General features: G+C 35.7%; 1 protein-coding gene across 1 annotated transcript in view; it reads left to right on the plus strand.

The window, feature by feature from the left end:
• The window catches only part of ASCC3 (activating signal cointegrator 1 complex subunit 3), a 315,102-nt gene that overhangs the window by 12,048 nt on the left and 287,805 nt on the right, over window positions 1-15,249 (plus strand). The window contains exon 3 of the mRNA XM_052645754.1: window positions 6,362-6,921. Within this exon, the coding sequence (XP_052501714.1) occupies window positions 6,362-6,921 (560 nt within the window). The remainder of the gene's footprint in view (window positions 1-6,361; window positions 6,922-15,249) is intronic.

The following is a 15,249-nucleotide window of genomic DNA, read 5'->3' on the forward strand; positions in this document are numbered from 1 at the left end:
CGCCCCAGGCTGGAAGACACGCATGTGCGTGCAGTCACTTGAACGCGGCTTGATCCACGTCTTCATTGTGCGTTAGTGCCGCGCGGAAGTGCCTTAGTTTCAAAATGTGATCGTCTGTTTCTTGGAGAGTCAGTAGTGCTAAGAATGCTGTTTTCAAATACTTCTCAAAAATTGCAGCTCCCAGACTCTTGAATAGCACGGTGCAGAGTTTAAATTTTGGGAAACCCCTTTGTGCTGTAGAACCGTGTTCATTCTTAGCAGTCTACCTTAGAGATGCGGTAAAGTAGGACTTCCCTGGTGGCTCAGGCGGTAAAGAATCCGCCTGCAATGTGGGAGACCTGGGTTCGATCCCTGAGTTGGAAAGATCCCCTGGAGGAGGGCATGGCAACCCACTCCAATATTCTTTCCTGGAGAACCCCCATGGACAGAAGAGCCTGGCGGGCTACAGTCCATAGGGTCACAAAGCGCAACACACAGCAGGTTATCCAGAAGAATTAGTAATTAGGCAAGGCTATTATTAATAATATGTGTGAAGCACCATTATGAACTAAGTTTAAAAGTATCTGTATGTTACCTAAAAATTGTTATACAAAAAGGCTCCAATTAAAAATATGAAACCTTGAGAAAATTGTTTTTAGATCTTTGTAGGTGTTCCTAATGAATCTGCAATTTGTTTTTTCTTCAAAAGTGAACTGATAACCTACTTTTTTTCCCCCTCACTTAATATATTGTGGAGATTATTTTATAGCAAGATATATGGAGCACTGCATTATGTTTGGGTTTTGCAGATCGCGCAGGTGGTAAAGAAACCGCCTGCCAATACAGGAGATAATAAGAGACTGGAGAGACAAGGCCGCTAGGCTCTCGATCCCCTGGAGGAGGGCACGGCGACACACTCCCATATTCTTGTCTGGAAAATCCCCTAGACAGACGAGCCTGGCGGCTACTCCATGTCGCAAAGAGTCAGATGCGACACACGCTATGTTTAATGTATATAATATATGGCTATAATGTAATTTAACCAATGACCTAATAATAGCCATTTAAGCTAATTCCACTTTTGGTAATAAATTGACAATTCTTGCATTCGATCTCTGGGTTGGAAAGATCCCCTGGAGAAGAAAATGGCACCCCACTCCAGTATTCTTGCCTGGAAAATCCCATGGACAGAGGAGCCTGGTGGGCTACAGTCCGCGGGGTAGCAAAGAGTCGAACAGGACTGAGTGACTTCGAATGAGAATTAGAGGAAAATCTGGGCTTCCCTAGTAAGCCCCAATGGTAAAGAGTCTGACTGTCAATGCAGGCGACAGGGAAATGGCAGTCCACTCCAGTATTCTTGCCTAGAAAATCCCATGGACAGAGGAGCCTGGCTGGCCGCAGTCCATGGGGTCACAAAAGTGATTTAAAAAAAAAACAAATGACTAGGAGATAAGTCTACTTTCTAGAAGTGTAGTGTAGTAGAAAAAAGTTTATTTAGGAGTTAGAAGACTTCTTTGAATCTTACTCATTAACTAAATACCCAAATTTAATCTAAAGTCTCTTGTAGTATCTATAAAATAGAGATAATTTTGTTAAGAAGAATTGAGATAACTTAATTTAAAAGTTCTTAGTAAGTTGTGTAAGGAAAATGCCAAGATGCAAAATAGTGTCTTTACCGGAGGGCACATTTATAATGTTAGGTACAGAATGAGTTTGCAAATGTGAATTCCGTTTTTGGTCAGACTTCTTTAGTCCCAGTCCTGTTGAATTATCTATAGAATTATCACAATCCATAACTTATCCAAAACCTAAGTTCTCCAAACCTCATATATACACTGAATAACTAAAATGTACACAAATGCTATTTAATTAATTAAAGGTATTATTTAATCTCTAGAAGATATTTGTTATGTATTTTCCTAAGTACTAAAAGAATATGTCAGATGGTGTTTTATGAATTCTTTATAATAATGGAAGATTTTATAGACTTTATACTTGAATTAAATAATGGACTTATATTTTGTGCTTAACTTCACTTGCATAAATTGTTAGTCTTCTACACACATGTGTAAAATATCAGATACAACAGAAAGTACCTAACCAGGTGGTATAATGTAAAAACAGTAGTCTGGTGTCTTTGAGGCCTGGGTTCAGAGAATTCAGCAGTTTCTTTTTCTTCTTTCCTTTTTTTTTTTTTAAGGTTTGTAGTCTTTTTTTTTTTTTTTAAGTACTTATTTGGCTGCACTAGGTTTTAGTTGCATCATGTGGGATCTTTAATTGCTACATGCAAATTCGTAGTTGTGGCATGTGGGATCTAGTTCCCTGACTAGGGATGGAACCCAGGTCCCCTGCATTGGGAGTGGAGTCTTAGCCACAGGCCATCAGGAAAGTCCCCAAAATTCAACGGTTTAAATCTGTTGAGACACTTATTTTGGCTAGGTAACAGGGAATAAAACAGTGCACACAGTATTTTACTTGCCTTGAGAGAGGCATTTCAGCTGGACTATGAAACATGGGTAGGATTTGAGAAATTAGAGGCCTTGTTCAGTTCAGTTCAGTTCAGTCGCTCAGTCGTGTGCAACTCTTTGCAACCCCATGAACCACAGCACGCCAGGCCTCCCTGTCCATCACCAACTCCCAGAGTCCACCCAAACCCATGTCTATTGCATTGGTGATGCCATCCAACCATCTCATCCTCTGTCATCCCCTTCTCCTCCTGCCCTCTATCTTTCCCAGCATCAGGGTCTCTTCAAATGAGTCAGCTCTTTGCATCAGGTGGCCAAAGTATTGGGGTTTCAGGTTCAACATCAGTCCTTCCAGTGAACACCCAGGACTGATTTCCTTTAGGATGGACTGGTTGGATCTCCTTGCAGTCCAAGGGACTTGTAAGAGTCTTCTCCAACAACACAGTTCAAAAAGCATCAATTCTTTGGCACTCAGCTTTCTTTATAGTCTAACTCTCACATCCATACATGACCACAGGAAAAACCATAGCCTTGACTAGACGGACCTTTGTTGACAAAGTAATATCTCTGCTCTTTAATATACTGTGTAGGTTGGTCATGACTTTCCTTCCAAGGAGTAAGCATCTTTAAATTTAAGGGCTGCAACCACCATCTGCAGTGATTTTGGAGCCCAGAAAAATAAAGTCAGCCGTTGTTTCCACTGTTTCCCCATCTATTTCCCATGAAGTGATGGGACCAGATGCCATGATCTTAGTGTTCTGAATGTTGAGCTGTAAGCCAACTTTTTACTCTCCTCATTCATTTTCTTCAAGAGGCTCTTTAGTTCTTCTTCACTTTCTGCCATAAGAATATCTTCTGCATATCTGAAGTTATTGATATTTCTCTCAGCAATCTTGATTCCAGCTTGTGCTTCCTCCAGCCTAGCATTTCTCATGATGTACTCTGCATATAAATTAAATAAGCAGGGTGACAATATCCTGCCTTGACGTACTCCTTTTCCTATTTGGAACCAGTCTGTTGTTCCATGTCCATTTCTAACTCTTGCTTCCTGACCTGCATACAGGTTTCTCAAGAAGCAGATCAGGCCTTGGGGAAGATTTAATAAAGGCATGGAAATAGGCATAGAGTAGAACAGGACCTGCTGTTACCAAGGTTAAAATCCCTGGTCAGGGAACTAGATCCCACATGCCACAACCAGGAGTTTGAATGCAGCAATTAAAGATCACATATGCTGCAGCTAAGACCTAGTACAGCCAAATAAATAATAATAATAATAAAATTTTTAAGGACTTCAAATCTTAAGAAAAGAAAAAGGGAGAACACCAAGCGTAACTAAAGAGTCTCTTGAGAGGGTGCAAAAGCTGGCTTAAAACTCAACATTTGAAATACTAATATCATAGCCTTTGGTCCCATCACTTCATGGCAAATAGATAGGGAAAAAGTAGAAACAGTGACAGATTTTATTTTCTTGGGCTCCAAAATCACTGCGGATGGTAACTTCAGTCACAAAATTAAAAGATGTTTGCTCCTCGGAAGAAGAACTGTGACAAACCTAGTTGTTGTTCAGTTGCTAAGTGGTGTCTGACTCTGCATTCCCATGGACAGCAGTACGCCAGGCTTCCCTATCCTGTCTTCTGGAGTTTGCTCAAACTCATGTCCATTGAGTCGGTGATGCCATACAATCATCTCATCCTCTGTTGGCCCCTTCTCCTCCTGCCATCAGTCTTTCCCAGGAGCAGGGTCTTTTCCAGTATGTCCGCTCTTCACATCAGGTGGCCAAAGTATTGGAGCTTTAGCATCAGTCCTTCCAATGAATCTTCAGGGTTGACTTCCTTTAGAATTGACTGGTTTGATCTCCTTGCAGTCAAAGGGACTCACAAGAGTCTTCTTCAGCACCACAGTTTAAAAGCATCAATTCCTTAGCGCTCAGCCTTCTTTATGGCCCAGCTGTCATGCGTGTATGACTTCTGGAAAAATCATAATTTTTACTATATGGACCTTTGTCGGCAAAGTGATGTCTCTGCTTTTTAAATACACTGTATAGATTTGTCATAGATTTTCTTCCAAGGAACAAGCATCTTTTAATTTCATGGCTTCAGTCATTGCCCGAAGAAGCAGAGATCTCACTAAAAGCAGAGACATCACTTTGCCGACAAAGGTCCGTATCGTTAAAGCTATGGTTTTTCCAGTAGTCATGTACACATGTGAGGGTTGGATCATAAAGAATGGTGAGTGCTGGAGAAGACTCTTGAGAGTCCCTTGGACAGCAAGGAGATCAAACCAGTGAATCCTAAAGGAAATAAACCCTGAAATATTCATTGGAAGGACTGATGTACTTTGGCCCCCTGATTCAAAGAGCCAACTCAGCATCATCATTTCTCATTGATGCTGGGCTTACCCAGCAGGAGGAAGGCAGGAGGAGAAGGGGACGACAGAGCATGAGATGGTAGGATGGCATCAGCGACTCAACAGACATGAGTTTGAGCAAACTCTGGGAGAGAGTGAAGGACTGGGAATCCTAGCACGCTTCACTCCATGGGATTGGAAAGAGTTGGACATGACTTAGCGACTGAACAACAAGAACAGGACCTGAGTTTTGGATGTTAAGAAATTCTTGTTGGCTAGAGTAGGAAATGTAGAGTAGTGAGTAAAGCTGGTAAAACAGAATGGATCAGCATCAGGCATGACTTGAAAATCAAGTATAGGAGTTTAGGTTGAATAACTGAGTTTTATGGGGCTTCCCAGGCGGCGCTAGTGGTAAAGAACATGCCTGCCAGTGCAGAAGACATAGAGACCTGGTTTGGATCCCTGGGTTGGGAAGATCCCCTGGAGGAGGGCATGGCAACCCACTCCAGTGCTCTTGCCTAGAGAATCCAGTGAACAGAGAAGTCTGGTGGACTGTAGTACATAGAGTCACAAAGAGTCCTACACAACTGAAGCAACTTAGCACACATGCAGGCATTGAACTTTATCATAAGCTGCTCAAGATTTGTGATTAATGATGTAACTGGAGCTATGGTTTCAAGAAGAGGATGGTATTAATTGTATTATTACTAACATTACAAATATTACTTTAGGAAGTCTTACTGACTTTTTAGGCCTTCTCAGATAGAATTTGTTTTTTATTCTAAGAATATTCTTTGAATTCTGTGACATAATTATAGACTCTCCTTCCTTTTGAGAGAATCAGATATGAGATACTAATGCCTTAAAGAAATTAGGGGCTGCTCCTTTTAACTTTCTCATATTTTCATAAGAATTTACTCTTGGCCTCTTCTCAATAGCAGAATTTAAAAAAAACTTTTGTAGTGTGGCTGAGTTTATTTTAAAAGATTCTTTTCATGTACATCCTTGATAGTATTAAATATTTTCAAAACCATTTTTTATTGAAGTATAGTTGATTTATGTAGTAATAAATATTTTTGAATGAAAACTATAAATCTGTTCTTGCCATCTCAGATGTACGGTATGTGGAAAGAAGGTTATGGATTTGTAACTTGTGGGAGCTGCCTTCCTTCCAGCTCCAGAAGTCTATAATTCAGATTTTTTTTTGCATCTTATTTATTTAAGTAGCTCAGCAAATCAAGTTTTAAAATTTGGTTTTAAAATAAGTCTTACCTAATGCCTCAAATTGTTTTTAGAAAAAGGTAAGGGATTATTATAGGTAGTTTCTATCTTACGTATAATACTGATAATAGGTTATTTACCTAATGCCATTCTTTGGGAATTTGGGGATGGCCTTAAAGGAATTTTCCTGTTCTTGAATTGGTTATCTTCATCTGTCTCACTATATCTAAATATCAGTATATTTTCACTGTTGAATTTGCTCAGAGGAATATTTGTAGTAGTTTTTTTTGGTAAATGGAAGCTTGAACCATGATCCATTTAAGCTAATACTGTTTCTTTTGTCTGAATAGTTGGAACAGATAATGGGAAAGAAGCCATTGAAAGTGCAGCCGCGTTTCTCTTCAAGACATTTCACTTGAAGGACTGTGTTGGCCACCAGGAAACAAAGGCTATCAAACAGATGTTTGGTCCCTTTCCATCATCATCTGCCACTGCAGCTTGTGATGCTACTAATCGAATTACTTCTCATTTTTGTAAAGACAGTCTTACTGCTCTTATCCAGATGACAACCGATGAATATGGTGATCGAGTTTTATTTGGTAAAAATTTAGCATTTTCATTTGACATGCATGATTTGGACCACTTTGATGAACTGCCAATAAATGGTGAATCCCAGAAAACTATAAGCTTGGATTATAAGAAGTTTCTGACTGACCACCTTCAGGAGCATTCCACTCTGAACTGCAAGCCTGCGGAAAAAACAAACGACTCATTTTTGTGGTGTGAAGTTGAGAAGTACTTAAATGCGACTTTAAACGAAATGGCTGAAGCAACAAGAATAGAAGATCTTTGCTGTACTTTATATGATATGCTTGCTTCTGTTAAAAGTGGTGATGAACTTCAGGATGAGGTACAGTTGAAGTTATTGCAATTTTATCTTAATGTGCATTACCTTAATGGAATAGCCTTTTAAAATATGGGTGTCTAGCAAAGAAAGTACTTCTTTAATATCGTGCTGCAGTGATCAAATATGTAGCCAGATGGTTTTACATGGTGGGCAAGGATATTTCTCCACTGTGTTGTGGGAGGGCTGTGAGTGTAATGAATAGGGGAATAGTGAGGGTGTCCACATGTCCTGGTTACTGGGACAATTCTGGTTAAACCTGTTGTTACATTGTAATAATTAGAAGTGTCCCTTCTTCAAAAAGTATATAGGTTTGAATGATAAATTACATGGTTAATCTAGTAATATCTGATGAAAATAAGTTTCAAAACAGAAATTTTATCTGTTGAATGACTTACTGATGTACAAACTATTTTTGGTTAGTTTCTATGATTGAAAGAATAAACTTGCAAAAACAAACTGATCTGGAAATAATAATAAATAATACAAATAATATTTTATATTACTTGTTCAATAAAGAATTGTGTATTTGTAAGTTTTTTTATATCACACAAAGGAAACATTATTTTAATTCCTTTCTATGCCACCATTTGGTGATGTTACTCAAAAAATGGTGAATTACTCTTACTGTCACATGAAAAGTTTATCTTGAAGGGTTTCGATTGCTTTCAATCATGGCATTATATTCATTTTCTGATATAAATGTCAAATAATGTCAACCCAGTTTTAATCCTGGATGAGTAATATATTTGATGAGGATGAAGAGAGGTGGCATATTGTTGTACTAACAGAAAGGGCAGAGGCTTTGAAATCAGAAGTCCTTCCCACTTATTGGTAGTGAGACTTTAGGTAGTTGAATCTCCCGGAGCCTGTTTTCTGGTTGGACTGTCTCAGGGTAAAAAGAATACATTGATTATGGAGTTGGTATAAGTCTTAAATGGGATACCATATGTAAAATGATAAGTTCAGTTCATTTCAGTCACTCAGTTGTGTCCGACTCTGCGATCCCATGAATCGCAGCACGCCAGGCCTCCCTGTCCATCACCAACTCCCGGAGTTCACTCAAACTCATGTCCATCGAGTCGGTGATGCCATCCAGCCATCTCATCCTCTGTTGTCCCCTTCTCCTCCTGTCCCCAATCCCTCCCAGCATCAGAGTCTTTTCTAATGAGTCAACTCAAAGAGAAAATTACAAGTCACTGTTCAAAAATCTTCAGCAGAATATAAGCAAACTAGTACAACTGTACATTAAAAGAAGTCGGACACGACTGAAGTGACTTAGCAGCAGCAGCAGAGGGTAGTTCTTAATTCAGAGAATTATTATTTTTACTGCTTTTATTTTCCTCTTTTGCTTTTATAAGTCTCACTATTCTAAAAGTCTTGAATTCAGTTTTTGTAGTGAGTTCTGATTTTAAAATCTTTGATAAAATAGAAAAGAAATTAATAGAAAATTACTTGAGAATATTGGAAATGGAGTATACATATCTTGGTATTATTTCAGGATTAAATGCTATTTGCAGAGTTATTAATATTGATGTAAATATTGATGAGTTATGTGTAACAAGTTCTTAGGAAAAGTGCATTTTGAGTTATATTGATATTATCATAGTTTGCAGTTGTGCAGCTGAGGTTCATTCTTTATAGCTTTTCTAATTTTACATTCACCATTAGCATTATTGACTCTATGCAGATGGTATTATTTAACCCATGAAAGTTCATTTCTGAACCCAGTCCTGTTCCAGATACGTACCTGATCTTAAAAATTAGGACTTATTTGGTTAGAATGTCTTTTGAGGAAAGACTATTTTTTTAAATACTCATTTGCACTATAAATGATTCCAGCATCCTTTGAAATTTTAATATAGAATAATTAGCATGGCTTAATAAAGTGGCTCCCAAACTTTACATTCTTTAACATTATGGAGGATCTCATAGAGTTTTCTTTATGTTGATTATCATAATGTTCTACTGGGGTCAGACATGACTGAGTGACTGAACTGAATGGAATATTATGTTAAAAATTGAAACAAAGTTTTTAATATGTTATTAAATAGTGTATTTATTAAATAAAAAATCATTTAAAATAATACATTAGTGTAAATAGCTAAATCTATTATATTAATGCTAATAACACTAAATCTGTTAATATAAGTAACATTTTTATGAAAAATAACTTTTCCAAAATAGAATATAAAATATGAAGAATGGGATTGTATGGCATTTTTTCAAGTCTTTTCAATGTGTAGCTTAATGTAAGACAACCAGATTCCCATATGTGCCTCTGCATGCAGTCTGTTCATATATCACACATGTAGCCTCTGAAAACTCCACTCACTTTATACTCATGGGAGAATGAGGATGAAGGAGGCAAATAACATTTGACTGTTATTACAAAAATAATTTTGGTTCATGGATCTCCTGAAAGGGTCTCAGAGATTCTAGACCACACATTGAAAGTTACTGACTTAATATACATATACTACAGCTTGGCAAGGAGGCTATAGTGATGATTTTGTTACCCAGAGTAGGAAATTTAAAATATTATCGAGCTGAATGACTGACATGAATGCTTATGAAAAGTCTTCATATTATATAAGGATGCCAACATTATTGAGGTTGAAATCAAAATAATATATCTTCAACTGTGAGGACCAATTATGTGTTGCTTTTTCTATAGTCATTTCACCAAATAATCAGAACAGCCCTGCCCCTGCCCCAAGTCTGAGTAGAGAGCTGCTATTGGGTAAAGTTATACTTAGAGAACATTTAGAATCATAGCATTCCCCCCACCCTGCCCAAAAGTATATTATGGGTGTGTCTAACATTCTATCCAAGTGATGCCCATATAATAAGATCTACTTATTCTGATGAGTTTCTTTTTTTTCAAAAGGCATTTTACCCCTTTGTTGAGTAGCCCTCGTCTAACTTATTTATTAAACTGACAAACTGCTCCTATTACATCTGCCATTTAGTCTTATATCTATACATGGGGAAGTAAAGTTAAAGATGTCTCCTCTTTTATATGATTGTGTTTTAGACATGTGATGGCAGTTATATTTTTCTTTTCTTTGGTCTTTTTTTTTTTTTGAAGTGTAAAACTCTCCCAGTTTTCCTCCATTAGCATTAATCCATTATCAACACAATTTTGATGCAGCTGTTCAGTCCTCTATAGATCTAACACTACTGATGTGTAGAATGCTTTCATCATCTCATCTTCAAAGATATCAAACTTTCAGTTGCTTTTCCAGTCTAAGAGCAACTAACCTAACAATCTCATAGGAAAAAGAAGACTATTTTGCCATGATTTTACTTGTGAATTCTGTTCTTTGTTCTGTTACATTTCCATGTATTGATATTAAGTAATTTTCACAATCCATTTTTTTATATCATTTATTTTTTAAATTGGGAAATTTTGCCTTCATCTGGCACTTGTTTTCCTTTATTATTCCTCAGAGATAGCAAAGACTCTGGCCTCAAATCTGTAAGTAGTTTTTGAACCTTGGGATGTGATACATCAAGGTCTGAACACCTGAAGTTATTTATTTGAAGAAGTTAAGTGATTCCTTGCTACTTTCTCCATAAGATAAAAGCTCAGTAGTTCCCTATAGGTAGCATTCAGTCTTTATGGTATCTATTCTGCTCTTTCCTGTCTTAAGCTAATGTTTCCTGTAGAAGAAGTGAGAATGGACTTCTCTTATCTTCCTCATGGAGGAACATATGTCTTGGTTTTATTTCCTTGCTTCAAACTTAGTAAAGAAAGTCTCCTTGTTATTTCTCTCATTTTTATGTGCCAAGATATTCTTAGAGATTTAACTTTATAGATACTACAATACTATGTTTTAAAGGCATATATGTATAATTATGTTAGTTTTTATTGTGATTTGCTACCATACTTTTTCTCATGTCCCTCTAGTTTCTTTTTTTTTTTTTTCTTTTAGTTTATGGTTACTGCCTAGCGATAGTGTTTTATAGAATCCATTTTTTCCCCCTTATTATTTATTTTCAAGACTGTACTGGAAATTCTAGCCTTTTGTGTCATTTCATTTTTTTAATGTTGACTGTTCTTTACACAACTTTATTTTTCTAATTAAAAAAATGTATCATTGTAGAAAATTTAGAGCACACTTATATATAACATGTAGAAACAAAATCATCTACATTCTCACTATATCTGGTCATGGTCATAGCAACTATTTTGGCATATATATTTTAAAAATTTGAATAATTTAAAAGTGGATTATATGGTCTATGAATTGCTTTTTTGTTACTTAACAATTCTATGTGAGACAGTAAAACATTTTTATGACAATAAAATCTGAAATACATTATCTATTGTATATATTTCTTAAATTGAAGTATACTTGACTTACAATGTGATACTAGTTTCATGTGTATATCATGGTGATTTGGTTAGTGTAGAATACTTTTTAGTGGCTGCACAGTATACATTTTTCATCATATCCTAGTTTATTCTGCTACTGAAGATTTAAGTTAAATCTGGCCTTTCTCTATGATAAAACTCTTATGCTAAATATTTGCTCACACACATTTTCCCCTTTAATATATTCCTAGTACTTAAAATTTTGCATCCAGAAGTACTGACAGAATTCTTTCCTGGAAGAATCCACCAGTGTACATTTCTGCCTGTAGTATATAAGAGTATCCTTGAACTTACATTCTTGGCCAGCCCAGTTTATTAGGAAGAAAATGATATCTCACTGTTTTAATTACATTTTTATTACTACTGAGGTAAAGATTTTTTTCCTCATATCACTTACTGCTTTCTTATGAGAATTGCGAATTTTTCATTTGAAGTTGTTACTTTTTCTTAATTAATAAGATAATTTATAATGAGATTGCAATTTTTTTTGTAGATGTTTTGGGTATATAAATAGGCAAGTCTATTCATCTTTTCATTTAGGAATCTTTTCTTTTTTTTTGGTGTTCTGCTTAGAAAGGCAGTCCTCAGGACGTGATTGAACCTCTCTTTCATGAACTTTTTTCTTTTCAGTCTCACTGGGTTTAGTCAGAATGTTATTTGGGTCAGATATATCTTTGTATTTAATTTGTAGGTACATATATGAATATATTCATGTTACGTGCTCTGAAGTGATATAGCCATTTTCTCCCCAGGGTTCTTGTTACTTCCGCATTGTCTGCCACTTCGGATTATTCATTCCTACTTTTACTTTATAAGAGATAAAATTTTTATGAGGAAAATTCATGTTCTACTTTATCTGAATGTAAAAATTAGGAAAGGTCAAGACAGTTGAAGTGTTTTACCTGCTGTAACAGGTCTCTTAAGTTTTACAGTCTATATTGGGAAAGCACTAGCGCTATATATATATATATATATATATATATATATCGTTGAATGTTGCTTTTATCTTCTTTATGGTTCAAATTGTTAGACCAGTAGGCTGAATATGACATAAAACAGATAAATATAAGTTCATATACTTGTAACAAGGAACACTGTTAATTTTAGATAGGAAGGTCTAGTTCAGCAGCAGCATTTGAATAAACTAAATTTAGTGTGAGTTAGCCCTGGGACCTGTGAATTCAAGTGTTTAAGAGAGAATGGAAAAAAAAAAAGAGAGAGAGAAAGGGCTTTAGGGCAGACACATGTGTGAATCCTAGCTCTCCTGCTGATAACTGACTTTGGCCAAGTCACTTCTCCAAAGGTGCAGCTTTCGTAGTTGTTATGTGGAGAAAGTGATAGGCTTACCATATAGGTTGCTGTGAAGATACGATGTAAAGCACTTGAAGCACTTAAAATAGTGCCTAGCAGATGCTAAGTATTCCATATGTATTATTTTTGTAAGCAGTCTTATGTAGCTAGCTGACAATACAATTTTAATATTAAAAAAGTACAATTTTATACATGGGTAATGACAGTTCAGCTCTTTTTTGTGCTCTTTAGGCCGCACCTGGCCACCATACTTTTTTTTAAGGGAGTTACAGTCCTACAAAAGTCATAACAAAGAGAGTGATGCGGTCAGTGAAGGAAGTAGGATTAATGTTTTGTGATGAACACTTGAGAAACCTCTAACTGGTTATTCTTTTTGAGAGAAATCTATGGTGGGATAGGAGGATGGGCATAATATTTGAAGATCTGTATGTGGAAGAAGGATGGCCCAAAATTTTAACTAGTGCTCTGGGTGGAAGGTACATGAAGACAGATCTCAGCTCAGGCAAACATTTTCTGAATCCTTTAAATATAAGGTGCTCTTTTGGCAAATAATGAGATCTTTTATTGGAAAGGTAGACATGTATGCTCAATGATTAGTTTGTTGAAATTTGTGGAGGGTTGAATTACATGACTTTTAAGATACCTTTCATCCCCAAAAGTCCTCAAGGCCTTGTGTCATCTTGTTGTAGGCATGGAGGGAAAGATATTATTAATATGTTAACCTCACAATGAGGACTTAAAAATACTCACTTGCTTCCAATTTATGGCAATAACAGATTTCAGACTATTTTGCCCTAGGTTGGAATGATTGTTCAAAGAGTAAGACATTTTGCCAAATTTCATGCATTTAGTTTTATTCTTCTCTGTTTGGTACTGTTTATTCACTCATTCATTCATTCTCTACTGTGTGTCAAGTACTCTTGGGTTTTGGGAGACAATAAGGTAATATAACAGAGTTCAGTTATCCCATTCCCATTATCTTGCTTTCTTAAGTCTCTTCCTCTTGGAACTTTCACACATATATTTAAAAGGAGAATGGGCAAGAAAATTATGTTTGATATAATGAATGTTGTTATGACTGATTTGGAAGAGCATATGGATTTTCTAAATATATATTGAGAAATATCTGTAATGTTTTGATACAGGAAAGAAATATATGAGAATAAAGAATAAATTTCTGTGTTTTAAAAGTATTTGAGATGAATAAAAAAACATTCTGAATAATGTTTTAGTTGTCAGTTTATAGGCATAAATAAGTATGGCGATTACATTTAGAAATTGCTATAAGCATTTATTTAAAGTTAAAATTTAATATTTGTCAGCTTTATATATTTATGCATAATATGCATCCACTCATACATGCATATGATAGCTATAAATTTGTTTTCACTAAGGCATTTAAAAATCAGCATAATTTCTTTTTAATAATCTAGTATACTATAAATTTGCCATGTGCATGCAATTGTAAAGTAAACTTTTAAATATACAATGATACTTAACTTTAACCTTAACTTATACATCTAATTAATTATAGTATGTGAGGAATAAATAGATTTACATTCCAAGTAGTTTTAATTAAGTTGTAAGTGACCTTGGTTTTAGCTTTGTTAAGTTGTTATGTTAGATTAAGTACCTGTAAATAATGAGTAAGTTTTTCTGAAAATGTAATTTATCTAATTCTCTGCAATGCAGCAACAATTTGCATAGCACATTTTTCTTGAGAGAAAAATAAATGTTAAATAAATACTGTCCTAATTTTCATGGTCATTTTCTTTTGTTGTTTAAGACTTTATTTTGGAATGTATGAATATTTAATAATTTTTTATGCCCACAAATCAAACTAAGAATAATTTACAGTGTTATAAATATCATGCTCTGCTTTATATAATTATTCTGATACTGAGTTCCACATGGACTCTTAATTCAAAACTTTTCAGAATTACTCAGTTAGCATTTTCTTTTATCATACTATATTATTCTTTGTTTTCGGTATGCACATCTTTTTCATTTTATGTATAAATCTAGCTAAAGTTGCTTATTGTCTCAAAGGAAGACATTCCCTAAATTGAGTATCATTTTTCTCTGGATAACACATTTTCTATAGTGTATGGTGTATGCTGTTTATTACATACAGTAAAGGTGTAGGTACAACTCTTACATTTTAAAATTTTGTAACTAAAAATGGAAATACATGGATTTGCCTTAGTTAAATTTATGAAAATTAGATGCCTCCTCTTTGCCATGGGGCTTTATTGGATAGTCACATGATATTCCAGTCCTCCTGCTATGCTTAGAACGCCAACCTGAGCAGATAATTTGTAAATCACCCTGTTTTAGTACTAATGTGTTAGTTGCTCAGTCATGTCTGACTTCTCGTGACCCCATGGACTGTAGCCTGCCAGGCTCCTCTGTCCATGCAATTCTCCAGGCAAGGATACTGAAGTGGGTTGCCATTCCCTTCTCCAGGAGATCGTCCTGACTCAGGGATCAACTCCAGGTCTCCTACGTTGCAGGTGGATTCTTTACCATCTGAGCCGCTAGGGAAGCCCATTTTAATACTAATGCCTAAGGTTATTCTGACTTCATAAAGTAAACTTATGGAGGTTTCTTTATTTTTTAAAAGGTTTCTTAAAGCAATTATT

Source organism: Budorcas taxicolor, chromosome 9, assembly GCF_023091745.1.
Source record: "Budorcas taxicolor isolate Tak-1 chromosome 9, Takin1.1, whole genome shotgun sequence".
Lineage (NCBI taxonomy): Eukaryota > Metazoa > Chordata > Mammalia > Artiodactyla > Bovidae > Budorcas > Budorcas taxicolor.